The sequence below is a fragment of the Neltuma alba genome, unplaced genomic scaffold (genome assembly GCF_004799145.2).
Source record: "Neltuma alba isolate B1F8T4 unplaced genomic scaffold, ASM479914v2 tig00011274_pilon, whole genome shotgun sequence".
NCBI lineage: Eukaryota > Viridiplantae > Streptophyta > Magnoliopsida > Fabales > Fabaceae > Neltuma > Neltuma alba.
In genome coordinates this window covers 34,665-57,277 of record NW_021635984.1, presented here as the reverse complement: position 1 = coordinate 57,277, position 22,613 = coordinate 34,665, and the positions used below count along the sequence as shown (strand labels likewise).

Sequence of the window (22,613 nt, the reverse complement as noted above, 5' to 3'; positions counted from 1 at the left end):
CGGTCAACATTATTATTTTAATAGTCAACGTTGACGGCAGGAAATATTTTAAACTTTTGAATACCTATTGTTTCTAAGTAAAAATTTTGAGATAAATTTGCATCTTAACCCATTATTCAATCTATTGATGTTTACTTTTTAATGTGGTACGTTTATTGATGTGTGGATGTAAATAATTATGTGTGCTTTCTTGGATGTCCCATCCTAAAATATTAAAAATTTTACTAATCGGTTGGTTGAATAGAAGTAAAACTCGGTTTCTCTTAAATAAGGTTAAGAGTTTGAAATCTGGAAACTTAGGAAAGAAGTCACATAAAAAGGGTTATTTGAATTGAATTTCAAATTGAATTTGACAATACTTTTATCCGGTATAAGAATATTTGCATCAGAAAATTCTATCAGTAAAAAACCTTAAAATTTTTCCCATCGTGCTGTGTGATAGTTATAAGATAATAATCCAATATCAATCTCTTCGATTGTTTCCAGACTCATCCTAACAGCGTATAGTAAGATGAAAGAAAACCGTCCTAAAAATACATACAAATCGAGCGTATCAGAATTCACAGTGAGGAACTTACAACTCCTATTTAATTGGTTTTCAATATTAAAAGAAGAGACTCACATGAAGAACCTAGGAACTATGAAAATTATTAAAACCCTTCAACTGAAGCGCCTTCGAATCAATAGTAATATGACAGTCTCTGAAGTTAGCGCCATTGAAATTACCATGAGTCTGTCCTGCATTCAGAATAGCATTAGTATTGTTCTGTGTTGTTGCAATATGAGAAGCCCCGCCATTATCATTAAAGTTGTTGCCACCTTGCCCCTCTTCTCTCACCTCGGTACTGATCATCATCTGCTGATGAACTACTCTTACCTGTTTCATAACATCGTGCGGAGGCATACCTTGTACATGATCGACCTTACATAAACCAAGTGGTCGTCTGATAAAATCATGGAACTCACAGTGTGGTCCACCAAGATCCACGTCAAGGCCTTTCCAAGGATTACACAGTATGCGAATGAAATATGAAAGAACAAAGCCCCCAGAAAAGCCAGTATTGAATTGAATTTCCCATACGTCTCTTGTTATTCTATACAACCATAACTGACCTGTTCTTTGTCGAAACTTATCTTGATACCTTAAAAGTGACACTCCTGGTACTGCTGTTCGTACTATGAAGCTCCCTTTTGATTCATCAACTCGAGCGTCTCGAAACATAACAAGGCCATTGAGATTATCTCTCTGAGTTGAGAGTTCCATGTCTACTCTTACTGGATTACCTTCACATAAGCAATCAGAGAGGGTGAAAAGCACCTTGTTTCGACTCAATCTACAATAAGAAACACAAGTTTGTGATGGGTCGTAACGTGAAGAGTAAACAAGAGCGAACTCTTTGAAGAACTCTTCACTTGACCATGCGTAGAGCTGGGCTTTAACCGTGGGGTCTTTAGGCATGCTAGGGCGCAATAAAGGAGCTGTGCCCCAAGTGGAACCCCTAAGCATGCGAAACATTCTCAAGGAAGAGAAGAGGAGAGAGGAGAGAGGAGAGAGGAGAGAGGGAGGTATGCTGGATGAAGAACGCAATTAGGCAATTAATATAGAATATAACGAGTCTGTGAAAATTAGCATAAATCCTTAAGAATAACTTTTGAATTACTTTTTTCTTAAGGAAGAATTCAATTCCATTCAATTATTGATAATTACAAGAGGACTTTTCATTAATGAAAATATATATTCGAATACATCCAGCCATATCCAAGGTGAAGGATAATGGAACCTCTCAAAGAATTTTTAAAGTTATATTATCCCTGTTTGCTTTAGTTCCTCAGATTTTTAGGAATAGCACTAGGCATTTCAATATAATTAATTAAGCACATATACCTTTTATAATTTTATTATAATATAATTATGTTTGGCTGGCTATATAACTAAAGGAATTTCACTCGTAGAAATCATGATTGCTTAGAAATTGGAAATTTACGTTCATAATTTTATATATCTATTAATTTGTTGCCCTCCTTTTAAAAAATAAGTCTATGATCATTACCATTTTATATATTGAGCTGTAAAAAGATGTTGATAACAATGATGATGGTGTTTTGGCAAGAAAAGCAAAAAAAAAAAAAAAAACGATGGGGATGATGTCATCATCATGAGGAAGAAGGGAGAAGAGGAGGAGTAGGAGAGCTATTTAATTGACAGAAACCAAGTTTGGATTCTTCTCTCCTCCTGATGTTCTTCATCCTGTAACTCTTCTGCCTTTTTCTCCTCTTTGTTCTCCTTCTATGGAGGAGGACGAGGAGGAGATGGAGGAGGATAAGGAGAAGCAGGAGAGGAAGAGGGAAAAGGAGGAGGAGGAGATGGCGACTAGCAATAGTTCTAATCAACGCACTACCGATGATCATGTTGGGGAGAAAAAGTTTTTATTAAAGAAAAAAGAAGAAAAATATTTTAATAAATGTAATTTAATTTTTAATTTCATTAGAGTCTTTTGATATTTCAAGGAAATCTTCTTAAATTAAAGGATTAATTTAACCGGCATTACGTCGTCCCATAAAATTAGGGACCTAATTGAAATTATCTGTGTATATAGATATATGCAGAAACAGTTGGGATATTGGCAGTGTGGTTCAACTTTTATTACCGGTTTTAGTCTAGTTTAACCGAGCCTGTCGAAGGACCTAAAAATGCTATGTTAAACAAAAGATCTTCTAGGGTAATAATGTAAGTGCAATTAATGTAAGAATAGTTTTCCACGTGTTGAAACGAAAGAAGGCAATTAAAACTGGGTGTTGCAGGAAATTAAAATGCAATCAAAACAGCTAAATACGACTTCTTTGGTCTTATTTATCAGGGATTTTCAGCGTATTTTACATAGACAACAAAAAACTTAAAATACATTAACTCTTTATTAAAATATAACAATTTTTCAACTTTAACCATTTTCAATATATACACCTTTTAAAAAAAATAACTACCTACACTATAATAAATAAAGAATAAAATAGTACATTCATGCTGAAAATTTAATGAGGTGACTTATAAATAGGACAAAAAAAAAACCTTCTCTCTCTACCCTATAAACTATTCTAATCCTATTTATAAAGCACTTCCAGCATATTTTACGCATACCAAGAAAAACCTTAAAATACATTAACTTTCTATTAAAATATGACAAATTTTCAACTTCACCCATATTCAATATATACACCTTTCAAAAGAAATAACTATCTACATTATAATAAATAAAGGACAAAATAGTACATTTGCACTGAAAATTTAATGAGGTGACTTATAAATAGGACAAAAAAAAACTTCTCTCTCTACCCTATAAATAGAACCAGAGGAGTAAAACACTTTTAAATAAAGCAAACTAGCACTAAATAGGAACTTGGACAAATGGATAACAAACAGATGGAAACATGGTTAATTTGGCCGAGAGATTCAAGTGAATGAGCGAATCCAATTGTAATTAATGACCTTAGGACCCTTAGGTACAAGTTACATGTAATTAACGTAGTTAGAAACCCCTAAACCAAATTAATTAACATGAGCCTCTTATAATGAGCAAATATGACCACTAAATCAAATGATAATTTGACAAAATAATCTCTGGAAATTAAGCCAACTTAATCAACCAAGAAAATCACACAAAAGTAACATTAATTAAGTTCAAGATACCAACTAACCTATGCAGGACCCTTAACATAAGTTTAATCAACATTAAATTGTACATGATTACAATGCAAACCCACATCCAATCCAATCTAAGACCTAGATTAAAATTAAATACAAACTTACAAAAGTCCCTAGCCATCAAGTGAATGGTCAAGCTCCAATCCTCTAACCCAAGCTTCATCCATGACACCCACCAAGCTCCTTATTAGTCTTCCATAGAAAAATGAAGAAGAGAGAAGAGATAAAATGAACAAGATGAAATGTACGTAGGCGTGAGAGGAAAGAAGAAGAAAAAGATGCGACCCCTCTTGTCCAAGGAGAGGAAAGAGGCGTAGGGTTAGAGAGAACGGAGAAGAAAGGGAAGCAAGGGTAGGAAATTTTGGACCAAGGGAGCCCAGACAAATTAAAATGAGCCAACAAGAATATAGCGATATAAGAAAAAGGTAAAAAGAATGATTTATTTCCTTGAAAAATTGTCAAATTTGCCCATTCAATTGTCTTCCCCCTGTTTTATGTATTCTTTGCTTTTGGACCTCTTTTGTTTTGTTTTGTTTTTTGTTTTTTGTTTTTTGCCAACAGTTTTGGATCTCTTTTGGAGTGCAAGAACAAGTCATAGTCATTGAATCTCTTTTTCGAGTGCCCACACGACCTAAAATAACAGCATGAAAGTATATTGCAACGTTAACTAATTCATGTCACTACAAAAAAATTAACTTTCAGCGGCGACAAGTCGCCACTAAAAAGTCGTTGCCGTAGCAGCCGTGGCTGAAAACTTTCAGTGACGACTAAAAAGGTTGCTGCTGAAAGATACTTTAAGCGGCGACTTTTAGAAGTTAAATGTCGCCGCTGAAAACACTTTCGGCGGCGACAAAAAAGTCACCGCTGAAGGTCTACTTTCAGCGGCGACAAAAAAAGTCATCGCTAAAAGTTCAGTTTCAGTGGTGACAAAAAAGTGTCGCCGTTGAAAGTCAACTTTCAGCGGCGATTTTTTTTGTTGTCGCCGAAAGTCATCGCCTAAAGTTTGTTTTTTTGTAGTGTGTGACACATAAAATCTTAGGCCTAAGTACTAAAATCAAAAACGTGTTAAACAAAATGCACATTTGTTATCATTTCAAGAGGAGAAAATAAAGGAAAAGAAAAGTTCGAAAAGAAAATAAAATAGAACGAGGTCAAAGGATAATTGGAGGAAAAATTAGACTAAAAATTCATAATTTTCTCTAAAATGAATGCTTGACATCTTCTAGTTTAATCAATCATGAAATCAACGATTTCATTTCATCTTACATAAAACGTAATGAAAAATATTAAACTTCATGAACATTAGAAAATAAAAATATTTACAATTTGATCCCGAAATTTTCATGATTAAATAATAATGTCTAATAAATTGAATTAAACTCAAAATCAACTGTAAATATGGAATAAAAATATGTAAAAATGAAAATATATCAACAGCTATCAACTCCAATAAATTCATAAGTTGTTAGCACATTTTCCTCCTTAAATTTCTGTTTTTAGAGTTAAATTGTGTATACAAGTAGAGCTATTGAGGAAAATGTGTTTAGTCTAGCTCTTTGAGATACTTCTAAGATAATTGTGATTATTTTGAGTTATTTAGAACTTGCACATTTTTCCTTTCAGCAGGAGGATGGATACCAGCACTTTGAAGCCGTTTAGAAGACCTTAAAGAGTGGAGTAGTTGGAACAAAGCATGGAAGAGCTTTAAAGACCAATGCAGAAAACTCCTATTTTCAAGTGCATTCACTGCTAGTTCGCCGCAGTCAATGTTGCAGTGAACAAAAGAAAAATTCAGCCCAAGAGGGGTGAATTTATGGCCATTTGCTATTGGTTTCGTCACGGCCAATCCACAGCGAATAAAGAAAATCTGCTGCTATGTGTTTTGATTACTGACACGCTATTAAGGTTAAAAGGAAGGAGAAATGCGATGGCTGGGCATTTTGGACCAAAGGGAAGGCGATTTCATACTGCTAGGACTTGGGAGAAGGAGGTTTGGAAGAGTTTTGGAACACTGAAGTGGATTCTTGAAAAGATTCTTAGAATTCCCACTTGGTTTTTCTGCCTTCCTTCTCTTTTCCACTTTGAATATGATATGGCTAAGATGTATCTATATAGTTTTAGTTCATTTTGGATTATGAGTAGTTAAACTCTTTATTCTAGGAGTGCTTTGAACTATTGTATGGATTAAACCTGATTTATTTCTCTTTTTTTGCTGATTAACAACGTTATGTGTTGATTTTACCTTGTGCCTGTTGCTTCTAAGTGTTTGATCACCATTTATGATGTTTAGTTCAGTGGAATGGAGCTCGAGAGAGATCATTTGGCTGTAGAACGTAGGTAGAAATGTGTTAGACTTGAAGTTTTTAAGTAAATGGATGGTTTAATTTGTTAGTAGGGTAGAGATATTCCTATTAACCTAACATTGCTAAATTATTGAGCTTCTTTAATCAACATTAAACGAGAGATTGTACTTGTTAATTTGATTTTCTAAAAGATTAGCTTTGACTTGAGAAAGCTTAATCAATTGATTTTGAACCTTAAGGCACTTAAACTTTGTTATTAAGCTAACTAAGAGGAATCCATTTGGGTTTTATGAAGTACAATAGGGTGAAGCAACCCTATGTCCCTTTAATGATGAATTTGAATTTCCAGTCTAGTTTTTTTGAATTCAACTTAATTTGTTTTCAAATATTTCGTTATAATTGCAATCACTTTTAAGCTTATTTTTAAGTTTAACCTAATTAAAATCATGTTTGTGAAAATCAATCCATTTTTGTTTTAGTTTTTATGACAACGACACTTTTCTTACCTATATTACTTGTCAACAATCCGTGTACATGTGGTTACATTGGAAGGTGAACAGAAACCCAACTTTAATTTTGATTAAAAAAAAAAACAACATAATATTTTATGCATATGTTTTGTTTCGAAAAAAATAAAAGTAATGTAATTTACCAACTGGATGTCAAATATATGATACCAACTTTTTCTAGAATTCTGCTTACGAAATCAGTTGACGTTTCACTAATATACGTCAGCAACCGATTCAGATATAAAATGATCTTGTCCCAAAATGTTTTCAACTTTAAATAACTCAGAGTGCTCAAGTATTTTTTTTTTAAAAAAAAAGCTTGCTATAAAATGTTACAGTAAGATTGTGATGTGGATCTTCATAACTACCCACCTGGCCACCCAAGAATTATCTTTTAGAATTCCATTTTATTGTCATAAATACCCTAACCTAGCTCCCAAATGAAAAGCTATGATTTAATTATAGTTTTTCCTTATTCCAATATTCTATTTAAAGAAAAAGCACCGCAACGTTTTTCATGATTTGTGATACGCGATTCTCTCAATTGACGGTTCACCGGTGTGTTGTTTGTCGGATCAAATTAACAAAAGAATGAAAAATTTTCTCCAGAGAATCTCTAAAAGGCGAGTAGCCACTTTCGCAAAATGGATCAATTCAATTAAGAAAACATATTAAAATTTCAATAATGCACCACTGTCAAAAGATCGATTGTGTGCTTTACTATAAACTAATAATCCATATCAATTTGTCAAAAAATGCTCTATGAAGTTAAATAAGTACTGTAATACGAAGTTCGCAAGAATTTTCCTACCTATCTTTGTCATATAAAAATCCAAATTTTTCTCCCATTATTTTGAAGGAACCTCCTTGCGCCACTTTCATAAATGGCTCGACTCCGACAAAAAAGTACAGATCAAACTTGCAATCATCCATTACCATCAAAACATCTAGGAAGAATTTAATTTCAAACAAGAACCATGAAATTTCAAAATACCAATAGAACGCCAAGGATCCCTTGCTAAATTTAAAAAGACTTGTTAGGTACAAAGAAATTTCGATGGAGGTGAAAGTGGAAGTAGAAAAGGAGATGAAAGTGTGGTTTTAAAACATGTAAGGTATGATAGAAATGGGATATAGATTCGAATGGAAAAATGTATTTATAATATGAAAAATAGCAAAATGCTCTGAAAAAATTTTCTCCGATCTCACCACCACAAGCGTCCATCAATGAAAAGAATAGCCACTACCAGCCAACATGAATCGAAAATTAATCAACAAGAAAACCCCAAAATCATATAACTAGCTCTCAGCTTTGGCCTCACATAGTCATATAAGGTTTGCCTCTGTTTCAGTTGGGCCGCAGCCAAGTCAATTGCACTGCAACTCATTTTGCCTTTGAAAAATTTTATACTTCTAACTCAAATAATGAAGAGTTCTACCTATGATTTGGCCTCTATTTGTTCTTCTTTGATCATCAAAAATATTTTTGAGAAGCCTTAATTTTTAGTTCCTTCTAAAGTACTTCCAAGTGGCTTGAAACTTTAATTCTGAGACAAAATAACCTTGCAAAAGTGACAAACTTTATAAGCTCAAAAATAACAAGGATAAATGCCAAAATATAAATAAATACATCTCAGAGTGCATAAAACACAAGAAAAAAGTGCTGAAATGACATGAAATTCTAGAGATTAATAGTATCCTCTTCAGTTTTGTTTTACTTTTAAAATATAAAAGGAAACCCGCACTCATTACTCTATATTTCTAAATTTTTAGTTTGGGCTTTGTGTGAGACTGCCTTGATTCGAACTCGTAGTTTAGGAGTTGAATGCAAAACACGATCACCGCCAAGCCATAATTTTGACAGGCTTAGTGTGTTCTTTGTGTTTTTAATCAAACCATTCTCCATGATCTCTTCACTGATATTAATATGGTATTTGATATAGTGTTATAACAAATGTATTTGGTACTGAACTACAATAAAAGTATATGCACTTGTCACCAATTCATAGCTGACTTTTGAAAAATATCATATCACAGTATCAAACGGTGTCAAAAAGGAAAACAAAAAAAAAAAACCACAGTATCGGAAGCAAGTTTGATAAGATGTACGTTATTAATTAGCTCCCTTCCTTCACTACAAAAAAAAAAAAAAAAGACTTTTAGGGACACCTTTTAACAGTGACTCAAAAGTGAGACTTTTAATGGTGACTCCTAATGTCACAGCTGAAATGGACTTTTAGCGGCGACAATTATTGTCACTGCTGAAGGACACTTTCAGCAGCAAAATTTTGGTTGCCACTAAAGGGTAGTTTCAGTGGAAAGTCTATTTTAACTTTTTATTATTATTTTAAGTTTTTTGTAAAAAAAAAATCATATTTAGACAATGATTTTATTCATTAATATGATTTGTTCTGACAAAATAAAGTATTTTTACATGTTGTGTTAAAGAGAGAGAAGGAGAGGGTTAGAGAGATAATATGGTATGTGGGAGAGTAAGAGGGGGAAGGAGGAAGAAATCAGTGTGTGTATGAAAGTGAGATATTATAATTATTTGTGTGTGAGAGACTTAAATAATCATGATAAAATGTATAATTAAATTTTATTATTTTTATATACTATTTTCATATTTCATAATTATAAATGTGAATATTAAAATAAATAATATAATAGCTTAAATAACTAGAAATAAAAAATGTAACAAATTATATTGTATGAATTATATTTTTTATACAGAATGGATCTTATAAATAAATTTTTAATCAAATAAGAAAATTAAATATAAATATTTAATAATAGTATTAGTATTTAACAATATTTAATATAATAGCTTTTTGTCGCCGTCAAAAGACACTTTCAATGGTGACATTCTTGGAATCTCATGAGTGTTATGGGGTTTATAAGTTTAATATACTCTCATTCCTAGTAGGTTAATCGTTTGGGATAGACTTTCCCTTTGAGCTTATGCTCATCACGTTGGTCTTTTATTGAGAATCGACTAACCAGAAAGGGCTACCTATAGAAGGTTGTGACCGGTAAGAAGACTAAGTGAAGTATCGTAGAGTAGAGCCACCAGGGATGTTGGCTCTCGAGGGGGTGCTCTGTTATGAGTCTCACATAGGGGAATCTCACAAGTATTATAGGGTTTATAAGTTTGATGGGTTCTCCTTCCTAATAGGCTAGTATCACTGCTGAAAGTTTATTTCAATATTTTGTTACTATTATATGTATTTGATTTTACAACAATTATTACCAAATTCATTCCAGCTCAATGGCAAGAGGAAGGGACGCAAAAGGAGGAGGTCAAGAGTTCAAACCATAGAAGGGCCATATTTATGGTGATAATATCCAATTGGTGACGTCGTACATCGACGTGTAGACATGTGGCATAAATGAGGTGGCGAGTAACATGGCGGCTGACCAGTAGTGACGTGGTGGCGGTCGATGGCCAGCCAGTGATGGTCTTATTTTCTCTGCTAATACTTTCAGCGGTGACTTCTTTCTGTAGCGACACTGAAACTATACTTTCAAACAATCACTATGGCAACGACTCGGTTGTTTCAACGGTGACTTTTTGAAGTCACCTTTTTGTTAGTGCTTGTTATTATTATCACCATCAGTAAACATAATTCATCTAAACTAGATATATTTTTCCTTGAAAAGCGTGGAGGTAGGGAATTAGTGGCATTACAGTATGTTAACAGTGGGTTTGCTATAAATTGATATATGCTCTACTGGTGTTCACTACTCGGAGTCTCTAACTCTGCATTGACATCAATTTATCGAAGACGCTGTAAAAACTTTAAGACGGAACAGATTCCATTAAGACTGATCATAGATAAACACATACACGATGTTTCATACATAGAGTACAGCATTGAACACAATAATATGGTACAAACTTATTTGTCAACATCTGATTAATTGCTTTCTGACACTATAAGACACAACAGACTCACATGTGAGAACCCAAACGTGGTACTATATTTTAAGTCCTTGAATTTCCTCAGTCAATCGCGCAAAATGAAAATTACAACCATGGAAGTTAGAGCCATTCAAATCACCTTGAGTTTTTCCAGCATTCAGAATAGCACTGCTTTGTGTTGAAGATGATGAAGCACATGAAGCTCCATGCATGTTGTTGCCTTTCTTTTCGTCTTTCAAATCACTGATCTTCTCTAAAACATTACGTGGAGGTTTTCCTGCTACATATTCAACGAAACAGTAACCTATGGAAGATTGTGGGATCAAGGGATCACCAAAATAGCATTCAGGACCATCAAGATTCACGTCAATTCCTTTCCAAGGATGACAGTGTATATTGATGGTATAAGTAAGACCAGGTCCCCCAGCAAGGCCTGTGGTGAAATCAATATCTGCCTCGTTAAGTTCCATTGTCTCATACTCTAGTTCGCCTTCTCTATGATGATACGTATCTCTGTACCTCGTTACGCACTCTTCTGGTTCGTCTGTTTGCTCTATGAACTTCCCACTGCGTTTACGGACTTCATAGCTATGCATCACGTAGAATCCTCTGTGATCTCTTTCAGCCTGGATCTCCATTTCTACTCTCACAGGATTACCCACACACAAGGAATCTTGGAGTGTGAAAAGCACCTTGTCGCGATTTGCTCTCCAATGAGAAATGCAAGTGTGTGATGGGTGAGATCGTGAAGTGTAAACGAGAGCGTTTTCTTCACGAAATTCTTCAGTCGACCATGAATAAAGCTTAACACTAACCGTTGGGTCTCTTGGGGGTTCTCTAGGCATAGCGGGATGTAATATGGGGCCGGCGAACCATGGTGGCTGAGGCATAGGCCTAAAAAACATTTTCAAGGAAGAAGAGACTCGAGAGGCATGTTAGATCAAACACAGAATTCAAATCAATATATAATATGGGCGTGAAGGAAGTTAAAACAAGGCATAAATTCCAGAGGGAAACTTTTGCAAAGCGAGAATTCGATTCCAATAATTTATTGAAAGGACATTGCAGTCATGAATAGATTCGAACCCATCCATTTTGAAGATGGAGCATTTGAGGGTAAAATAATATGTACAAGTTTTAGAAACTTTGATCTAATTAGTCCACAAGAAGTCTAAGCATTTTTGCACGGAGCCATCTGAGATCCTTGTCATGTCCATTATTTTCACCTCTTTAGTATGCAATTAGAAGAGTTATGGTTCAGGCAAATCTTTTTCCATTTTTCTTCCCTGAAATTTTCGTCATTTTCCTGAATTTTCCGGTAGCTATTTCATAATTGCCATTAATGACCCGAAGCCGTCAAAAATTAAACTTTTGATACTAACATAACTTGTCATTGTAATCCTCTTCAAAGTGGATCTTAAGTAGATTGTAAGCCTTTTCATCTTGAAAATGTTCTTTAAATCATTTTCTTAAAGATTCACGTAAAGGCCTGCTTCTCAAGGATCAAATATATAGTATGGGAATAACGTAAGGAAGAACTGAAACCCCAGTAAACTATAGATGCATTGAATTAAATATTTTATGCTTCGGTCACATTATTCTTAATTTATAACCCTTGCATACCTTTTACGCGTCGAATTTCATATTGATACTGATTCCTTAAACATCACCATATTGAAACGCAAGAAGTCTTTTAATAAAAGATCAAACAAGCAATAATCATGGACTGTAAAAAGCACGCTGTCCCAGTTTGCTCTATAAATGATGACAAATGCAAAATTTGAATATTTTACCTTGGTCAGCTCGTGAAATTCATGTTATTTCATCACATCTTCCGTTAGTTATTAGACTTTTTCGTAAATTAGTGCATATCTAAAAATACTGGTGAAAGGAAAATGTGTATAGTTGACAGTTGGGCTAAAGTTATGAATATTTGGTTAATTGTGAATACTTTGCCCCTACTTATCAAATTTGGCTTTCATAGTTTGTCTTGCTTTGTAGGTGATTGAAGCTTGCTCATGGGGCCATTTGAAGCAAATGTTAATCCCCATGGAGTTGGAAAGAAGCTTAGGAAATCAAGACACAACAAAAAAATCCAATAAAAAAGATATCCAAAACATTGAGCTATTAGACTCAGCCAACAAAAGACTTTGGCTTTAGCCAACGAAGGAGGCAGAGAGAGATTGGCCATAGCCAAGATTTCTCTTGGCATTTTGAAAACAGCACGCGGAATTATTGAAGCTGTGCGTTTTGAAGACAACACACATCCTGGGGCTCCATATGTTGTATAAATCAAAGGGATGCTTCGTTTTCACCGATTCTAGACCTCTAGGGAGCTGGTGTGCTAGGGTTTTGGGAGATTGAAGAGCATCAAGCAAGAGATTGAGCTTTGGGAGAGATTTGGAGCTCCTTCTTCTTGGTTTTTCTGCTATTCTTCCCTTTCCTTTCTTCTAATATGCTATGGCAGTAATTTTTCTTCATAATTGTGGCTTGTGGTTGATTTTGAGTAGCTAAGCACCTTATTCTAGGATATACTTTGAACCTTGTATGGATTAACTCTTGATTACTCCTCTTATTTTGTGATTAATGATATATGTGTGTTTATTTTACTCTTTTTTTAATGCTTCTAAATGCTGGATCACCATTCAGTTGTTGTGTTCACTTGGTTAATGCTTGAGAGAGCTAGATTAAGTGTAAAATTTGGGTAAAATTGTGTAAGAACTTGATGTTTGCTTGTTAAATAGATGGCTTTGTCGGTAAGATAGAAATATACTTGCCAACCTTACATGGTCACTTTAGATTTGAAACTTAAAATTGGATTTTATTAATTGTAACAAGAGGTTGAGATGTTAATGGAACTAAATGCTTGTTCTTGACTTGAAAAAACTTTTACAAGTACCTTTTGAATTATAGACTAACACATTTTTATTAAGAACATTTATGAGAGGAGATAAATCAAAGGTTATGAAATGCAAGGGGAATGAATAATCCTATGTGTTTTTCATCCCTTGAAGTGTAAGAATCAATTATTTTAATTACTTTCTAGTTTAAAATTAGTTTTCAAAATTCAATTTACCCATCAAAAATTTTTTTGGCTCAACTTAATTAAATTTACTTAATCTTTTGTTTGGTCTTAATTTTTGCATAAATGTCTGTGGAAATGATCTTATCATTGTATTACTTGTCACGACCCATGTTCTTGCAGTGCCAACAACCGGCAACAAAGTTAGAATCTGATATCTTATTGACAAAAAACCTCAAATATTTTAAGAGTTATAATCATTTCATGCAGATCCAGGCACGGACAACCCAAAATATTAAGATATCGTTATTCATTAATGAAATAAAAATTTGAAAAAATAAATAAATTGGTGTATAGAACATAAATTATTTGAGACTAACAAAACTGATATAATTTACCTAGAACTAGCATCATTTATGATTTATAAATAATACAATTTTTCATAAATTGTATATTAAATTAGATGATAGACATTATCTATGTTAAGTTTGACGTGAGCCAAACAGTTTATGAATTAAAAAGACTTAAGGTATAAATTTGCCTTAGAAATTTTCACTTCAAAATACTGGGCACCCAAAAGTTTTTTGGTGTGCAAATTTGTTTTGAAAGTTTAACATTATAACAATCTTACCTTTTACCATGAAAGAACTAATATTGACCATTAAAATAGTGACACTGCCATTAACGTTTTTAACAGCAGGGATAATATTGTTACGATTTTAAACTTTCCAGGCAAATTTGCACCTTAGCTCATTACAAAATATAAATATGTACAACCTGATCAATTTTTTATTATTATATATATACAGAGACAAATATAGTTTCGGCTCAAAAATAGCTTGTGTCGCTCAACTACATGTCAGAATTCTATTAAGATATAAAAAATATTATTTGTTAAAAAAGATTATACACTTAGGTATCGTTTGGTACGATGAATTGAAAATAAGGGATAAAGATTGTGATTGAAATTGACAAAATAGTGTTTAGCATTAGAAATTGCTTTTGTTACATGGGATTAGACAAACCCATGTATGTGGGATTGAGAAATATTATGAGAGGAAGTGGTATTCCCTAATCCTATTTTCATAGGTTTGCCTAATCCAATGTAACAAATAATTACTAATGCTAAAGACTTTTTTAATGATTTTTTTTTCCAATTGTAATCCTAATCTATATCTCTTATTTTTAATACTTTGTAGCAAATGGGACCTTAAAGTCATGATCATAAGAACAACATTAGAGTAGGGAAAGCCTAATTGAAATCCAACATTCTCCAGATATCAGGTCAGAGGATCTCCAAAACGCAAGTAATCACTTCCACAAAATGGATCAATTCCCTTAAAAAAAACATAAAATTTTAAATAATGCAACCATGCCAAAAGATCGATTCTGTACTTTAAACTAGTAATCCATTTAGTCAAAAAAGGACAATAGAACTTAACTCCTCCTCATTTAATGACATAAAGGATAACAGAATAAATTATTAAACCGCGTACAATTGAAGCTATCATCAAGTTCCACACAGTTGCACTTCAAGGTTTACTAATCTTCATTGATTAACGATTTCTTTTATCATGTGTCGAAACTTGAATGTCTATATTAAAAGATACCCGTAGATAGTTGAGACCACATGGGATCTGCTGGAAGCATTTCTTTTTTCTCCTTTATTATCTTTCCAATTTTCATCTTACGGTTGTTAAAAATCAAAAGGTAAAAGCATGCTATAGTCAGTTTTAACTTTCCGAAAATCATTGTCGAATCTTTAATTTGTAACTAAACTAATTAATTAATTAAACAATTTTTTCTTTCAACATTCTCATTTAAAATTCGGAAGTTTAGTAGAAAATTATCATATTACCTCTGTCCTAAATATAAGAGTTAGTTAGAGATTCAATTTTATTTTAAATAATATAAGACATTAATTCACTTTGTCTCCCATATATTAAACTATTAAGAAGTCTCCATCCAGAAGTAGTTTCTTTCTTTCTTTGTTTTTTTTTTACCAAAATCTAGAAGCAGTTTCAATGCAAATGATTAATAGAAACAATTTAGAAAAAATATCTATTTATTATAAATAACTAACTTAATTAATTTTTTTAATATTTTCAAGTTAGTTATTTAGTTCTTATATTAAGAACAGGAGGTCACAGTTAATTTTAAATTTTAAAAGATGATTGTCAAGTCCCTGATTTTTTCCAATATTCTATGTTAAGAGTTGAAAGAGCAGTTCCGGGACGATGAATGTCAGCATTCTAGTGGCCATTTAATTCTTCTTTTTCCTTAAGAAGAAAGCTTTTGCCTTTTGGGATCTGATTCAAATATAGTAATTTCATTTCAGTGGTGGAAGAGAATCACATGCTTTTTTTTTATTTCGTGATTTTGGTTGTTTCCTCTATTGAAGATTCCATTGTGACCCTTGCATAAGAACCTGTCAAAATGATAGTGATTGTGCCTTCGGACAACGGTCTGGGCATCGATATTGTGTTTTTTTTTTCTTTATCTTTTTTCTTCTGGTTTTATAGATTTATTAGAAGGGTTCGAGCCCTTAGTTAATTGCGCCAGATGAGTCAATATCAGGTGCCTATATATTGTGTTCTTTTAATAAAAGTAGTTTTTATTATCATTGTTATTATACTGTTTGAATGCTTACTTTATAATAACATCCATGAGGAATTATGAAGAGCAATGCACAAAAAAGTCCCTACCTAGTTCCCCAGTGACGGCTTAAGCTCCAATTCTCTGACCCAAGCTTCTTCCATGGCGCCCACCAAGCTCAGAAGCGTCCCCTCTTGTCCAAGGGAGACGAAAGAGACGTATAGGGTTAGAGTTTTTTGAGGGGGGGGGGGGAGGAGGGTGGGAAATTTGGGACCAATGTGATTGTGAGAAATTAAAATGATCCAATAAGAGAATAGTAAAAAAAAAACAGAGAAAAATGTAAAAAGAATGATTTCTTTTCTTGAATTTTCCCATTCGGTTTCTTCCCTTGTTTTTTGTAATCTTCACTTTTGGCTCTCTATTGGAGTGCAGAATCCAAGTCATAACCATTGAGTTAAACACTTATATGACCTAAAATAATCAAATATGGATCCAATAAAGTATGTTGTGACATAATATTTGGCCCAAATATTAAAAACCACGATGTGTAAACAATTCTCATATGTTATCATGATCAAGAGGAGAGGAGAGAAGAGAAGAAAGGTAAAGTTCAAAAATAAAATAGAACGAGGTGAAAGAGGGAGGGAGTGTAAGTGAAGAAATATTACAGGGTAAAATAATTCGGAATTTTCTCTACAATAGATAATTGACATCTCCTAATTTAATCGAATATGAAATCAATGGGTGTCATTTAATCTTACACAAAACATAATTAAAAATATTAAATCTAATGAAAATTAGAAAATACAGAATTTCTGCAATTTGATCCCAAAGATTTTCATTATTTATATTTTTTCCAAAATCAAATAATATCCAATTGATTTAAGCTCAAAATCATCAATAAACGTGGCATATGATATATAAAAATGAATATCTATCGGTAAACCAACTTTATTTTTTTTTTAAAAAAGCCTAAATAATGTAACATTTCATTTATGTATATATTGTTCCGGAAAAATAAAAATTAATATTATCAACTGAACGTCAAGTATAATTTACAAACTTTTTTCTACAATTCTGCTTACGAATTCAGTTGACGTTTCACAAATATACGTCAGCAACCTAATCAGATATAAAAATATGGTCTTGTCCCGAGATGCTTTCAACTTTTGTCATTTAGTAACTCAGCTTGCTCAATTAAAAAGAAAAAAAGCTTGCTCTAAAATTATTACAATAAGAGTGTGCGGATGTTCATAATCACCCACCTGGCCACCACCCAAAAATGATCATCTTTTGGAATTCTGTTTTATTGTCATAAATCCCATAACCTAACTCGATCCAAAATGAAAAGCTTGCTATAACTTGTCATAGTTTTGGATCCCATCCCAGTGCTTTCTTTAAGAAAAAGCACCACAACGTTTTTCATGATGTGTGAGATGCGATTCTCTCAATTGATGGTTCACAGTGTGTTGTCGGATCAAATTAACAAAAGAAAGACAATGTTCAATAATGCAACACCATTAAAAGATCGATTCTGTACTTTAACGTAAGCCAATAATCCATCGTCAATAATTAGTCAAAAAAGGGCACCAAAACTTAAAACTCTTCATCAGTTGCTAGCATATATACTCTTAGAGAAAAGACCAGTTATAAATTATTTTATATTTAGTTGTAAATTTTGGACGGTGTCAAACCCTATAACTAGACGAATGAGCATTGCATATATACTTTTCGGGTCCTTAATACAAAACTTAATTAACTAATTTGAATAGATTAATTATGTTTGTAATATCCCAAATTTTATGGATTTGAGTAAAGCATGATGAAGGAGAAATTTTTAGAGAAATTGTTGAGATTAAGACCCTTAAAATATGGTCTGAATAATTATAAAGTTAATTTCAAGAATTTAGGACCTATTTTCTTGGAATATTCAAGAAAAATAGTTAGAGGCTAATTTTTGAGCTGAGATTTTTAGGAAAATTATTTTATGGACTAAAGAAGCTAATGGAAGAAGAAAATTCATATAAAATATCCAGGTTTGATTTCTGGAATTATCTGATTATCCTGGAAAAATAGAGAAGGATCAAATTGAAGGGAAAATAAAGACCAAAGGGTATATGGTCATTCTACAGCCCTCACCGACCTAACATCTTCTCCCTTCTTATTTTCCCCTGCTGCACGACTGAAACAGAGAAAGAGAGAGACGGTGGACTAGGGGAAGAACGAGGAAGAAGAGGAGGTGATTGAAGGAGACTATCGATTCATCTAAAAGTGGAAATCAAACCAGGTGAGTCTCCTGAATCTTCTTCCATCTTTGTTTTCTGTTATTTGGTCATGTGTTGCAGGACGATGATGAAATGAAATCTGGTTTTTGAGAGAGAAAGTGAAGAGCATGAGAGCTAAGCTATAAAAATCGTGCTTAATGGTGAGGATAGAGTTTGTGGTTGGAATTTTTGCACTTGCTTGTATAGTTGATTACTCTGGTTTTAGTTACCGAAACAGGGACGTTCAGTTTGTTCGGTGGTAGTTTGAGAACCTTGGAGGTGTAGATGTAATACACACACACACACACACACACGTATGTGTGTAGGTGTTGTCCGTGTCAAATCTGGAATTTTAGTGGCAATATCTCAAGCTGGAAAATTGAAGGATCATCACGGGTTGATGCTCTGCAGCTATTATTGGCATATTGAGTTATTGGATCAGGTTTAAAAGCTCTATTGTGATAGTAAGAAAATAGTTTTAAAGCTGGAGAATTTTTAGAACTAAAGTAAAGAGTGCTGTTCCAAATTGGGAGTATGTTTAGAATCTGGAAAATTTTTCCAGAATTGCTTATGACTGTGGCGTGAAAAATAGGAAGGGAAGAGAGATGATTAAACCTCAGTGTAGACATATTAAAATATTTTTGGAAGCATGGGGTGCTGTCCGAAATTGATTAAAGTGTGAAGATAGATATTAAAATCTGAAAAAGTTTACAGCTTAGCAAGGTTGTTGAGATTAATGTAGAATTTGAATACTGATTTGAGAGGACTGAATCAAGATTTTTGGACCTTAAAATGGGAAATAGAATGACGCATATGAAGCTGGAATTGTGGGAGAAATATCCGAAAAGATTAATGTATGCTAATTGTTTATAAGTTTGTGGAGTATAATTGTTATATATATATATGCGTGTGTGTGACTTTTGGAAGTATGACCGTGGGAAGCATGAGGGAAATGGGAGAGTACTTAAATACTTATACCTATATACATATATATTAATCTATCCTTGCCTATATAATTTATAGGATTTGATATTTGTTCAAGTCCATTAAGAAAGGAGTCAAGGAAGAAGCAAGGGGAAGTTAGTACGGAAGAAAAAGCAAAAGGTAGTAACTCTTTTCCTTTAATGTGATTGTATATGGATTGCCACATGCTTGGATGTGCCTTTATGCTGATTATGCATGAGAACATGTAAGTTGCCTTTGCATAATAATATTTGTCATGACAATATGCGCTGGTTTCCATTTATTTTGGAATGTGGGCGCGATAGATAGCGATTAGCTATATGGGTGTATGGTGTATATGCATCATTGATTATATTTGGATGCAAGGTGTTGTTCTCTTTGGCCTGTGTAGCATGTGTTTGTGATCTTGTATGATTACGTGAGGGAAATTTGTTACTACTGAGATTCTTTAGAATCTCACCCCTTCTTCCATGTAATACAGCAAGAGCAGGTACTCCTAAGGGCAAGGGAGTAGTGATCGGTGGAGTTTAAAGGCGCAGGAAGCTGGCGATCTTTTGTGTATATATATTTTGCTAAAATGCATCTTATTTTGAAGTGAAGATATATTGTATATCTATTTTGGTTTGTAAATATTTCTCCATAAGGAGGTGGCTAAGGGCTGATAAACCATGGTAACTGCTATTGAAAGAAATGATCAATATTTTGATATATAGCTATTATTTTGTCTAAAATTACGTGTATCTGTATATGTAACTCGTTGTACGAGCCAATGGCCAGAATATTGAATGTTAGATCCTACTGGCTATAATTGATTTGATATGGGATCCAAAAGGTTGGATGGAAAAAGAATGGGTTCGATGGTTGAATATGAACCATGAGTCTTAGACGGTTTTTACCGTTTTTGTAAAAGGGTTAAATTGGGTACTCGAACCACTAGACCGGTTACTTTAAAAGTGAGTTTCTGAAAAGTTTTAAACTTTTCAAAAAATCCTATTCCTTGAACAGGATCAGATTTTGTGCTTGGGAATTGTAAAAAAAAAAAAAAAATTGATTTTCCCAGGATTGAAACCTGGCTTTTAATGATTCGAGGTTAAATAGAACAATTCTATTGGTGTATAAAGGATAGTCGTGACAATGTTAGTTAAATTAGTTAATATGATATATTTTTTCTAAAATACTCTAAGCATCTTCTTTAATTCCCTCCCCCCTCTCACTTAATTGTTGTTGGAGAAATATCAATAAGATTAATTTACGAAAAAGTTGAAAAATATTTGAAATAGATCTTACATATAGGATCAACATTAACTCCTCAACCAGGTCCTACAGTATTTTTTTTTTCAATGTTTCATGTTAAAAACCAAAACAGGTTAAAAAAAATGTTAAAAGTCGAAAGATCAGTTACAAACATATCAGGTAAGTAGTTCTAAATTTTATAAGAAGAGTATCAAATTCTTACAAGTAGATAAATTGTCCAATGACTATTCACCAAAAATAAATAAATAAATGGTCCGATGACCACCCTAACAAATGTTTGCTCAGTCCAAAGGAAATTTATTCAAAAGCTTTTAGTTTTACAGAATTATTAACCTGTTACTTTTTAATATTTACCCCCTTCCCCGAACTTCTTTAAAAAAGAAATTAAACAAGTTTTTTCATTGTTCAATGTTCAAAGCTGGAAAACCAGCTTTAAATCATTCTATAATTAAGTTAAAAATTTTGGACGATCAAATCCCCCAACAAGATGAAATAGCTAGCTAAACTTTTTTTTTTTTTTTGAAAAACCATTTTAAACTCACCTATACTTTTTCTCAATTTTTAATTTGGTATCTATGTGTTTTCTCTTTTAATTAAATCTTTAAATTTGCTCTGCTATTAGCACCACTAATAAAGCAAAGTTAAAGAATAAATTAAGAGAGAAAAACAATGGGTACCAACAAACTAAAAATTTAGAGAAAGTATATGAACTTCCAAAATAGTTTCCCCCCCCTCTTTTATGATCTATGTGAAAAGTCGAAAGATTTGGCGCAAATCATGCTAGTTAGTCGTAAATTCTGAATGATGAACATCAAATCCTTGGAAATATAGGTGAGTGAGTCAAATCCTTGAACCGCTTCGGTCAGTCGCACAAAATAAAAATTAATTGAGCATTCAGTGAAAAAGGGTGAGACAGCTTTCTCTTTGTAAAATGTGGGCTAGAAACATTCACATATATATAATATGTGAATGTTAAATCTATATGTAACTCTAACTTACCTTCTATACGTCGCAGTTCGTATTGATACGTGAAAGAGAACAGTGCAGGTCCTTCTCTGCGCGCTATGAAATTTCCGCTACATTCATTAAACTTTAATTCGCCATATATTTCCAAACGCAAAAAGTCCTTTGTAAGATCAACAAGCTACCATGGACTGTAAAAAGCACACTGTCACGTATGGCTTGTCCTATAATGACAAATGTTTCCGTTCTTTCACTTTTGACCAGTATCATTCATGATTTATGGATCATATAATTTATTATAATTTTACACTATCTCGATCTGGTCTTCTAATAAGAGTTAAATAACTAATTTGTGAATATTAAGAAAATTAGTTAAGTTAGTTATTTCTAATAAATGAGTGTTGTTTTTTCTAAATAACCCTGTTAATAATATGCATTAGAATATAAATCCTTTAGTATGTGCAATCATCATAGGTAGTACTTTGGGAAAAAAAATGAATAAACATGAAAGACAAAATGAACTGAGTTTTATATTTAGAACTAAATTGGATCTTCAACTTACTTTTATATTTAGTGTCGGAGGAGTATTAAACTACATAGTAGACGTGATCTACATTGAGCTTAAAGAGAGTCAAACAGTATATGAATAACAAACATATGCAGCTTGGTACAAATTCGTTTAGGAGTATTAAACTAGATAGTAGACGTGATCTACATTGAGCTTAAAGTGAGTCAAACAGTATATGAATAACAAACATATGCAGCTTGGTGCAAATTCGTTTATTATATACAGACACAAATACGGTTCGGCTGAATAAAACAGCTGACGTTTCTCAAATATGTCATACTTCTAGTCAGATATGAAAATATTACTTCGTTAAAGAAGATCCTAACACTTTAATCCGGTCTTTTTATTTAGGTGAAAAAAAAAACACTTTAATTAAGTCTGACAAGAGCAACTTTATAATAGGCATTCATTTCAGCTTTTTCCTTACAAATTAAAGGAATCCTAAATTGGGATCCAATTCCAATTCAGCGCGTTTCGAAGAAAAGCATCGGATACTCTCTTTCACAAATTGAGCTCATTGCTCCAGAAACATGTTAGGATGTTTGAGTAG

At 33.0% G+C, this 22,613-nt stretch overlaps 1 protein-coding gene and 2 long non-coding RNA genes across 4 annotated transcripts; 1 reads left to right on the top strand and 2 right to left on the bottom strand.

Moving 5' to 3' along the window:
- Positions 1–177: 177 nt before the first annotated feature.
- On the bottom strand, positions 178–19,836 carry LOC114763282 (uncharacterized). The gene is made up of 3 exons (XR_003742330.1): positions 19,758–19,836; positions 12,992–13,000; positions 178–189 (listed from the first exon to the last, which is right to left on the bottom strand). It is a non-coding gene; the product is annotated as an uncharacterized LOC114763282 (long non-coding RNA).
- LOC114763281 (uncharacterized) lies at positions 470–1,528 on the bottom strand. 2 transcript variants are annotated; one of them, XM_028952910.1, is made up of 2 exons: positions 623–1,528; positions 470–527 (listed from the first exon to the last, which is right to left on the bottom strand). In XM_028952910.1, exon 1 carries the CDS (start codon positions 1,514–1,516, stop codon positions 632–634), a length of 885 nt encoding a protein of 294 aa, XP_028808743.1. In that variant the 5' UTR covers positions 1,517–1,528; the 3' UTR covers positions 470–527; positions 623–631. The 2 variants fall into 2 exon arrangements, with proteins under 2 accessions (XP_028808743.1, XP_028808744.1); XM_028952911.1 differs by having other exon boundaries at positions 515–738; positions 1,114–1,528.
- On the top strand, positions 19,374–20,124 carry LOC114763283 (uncharacterized). Its single transcript, XR_003742331.1, has 2 exons — positions 19,374–19,419; positions 19,760–20,124. It is a non-coding gene; the product is annotated as an uncharacterized LOC114763283 (long non-coding RNA).
- The last annotated feature ends 2,489 nt before the right edge of the window (positions 20,125–22,613 follow it).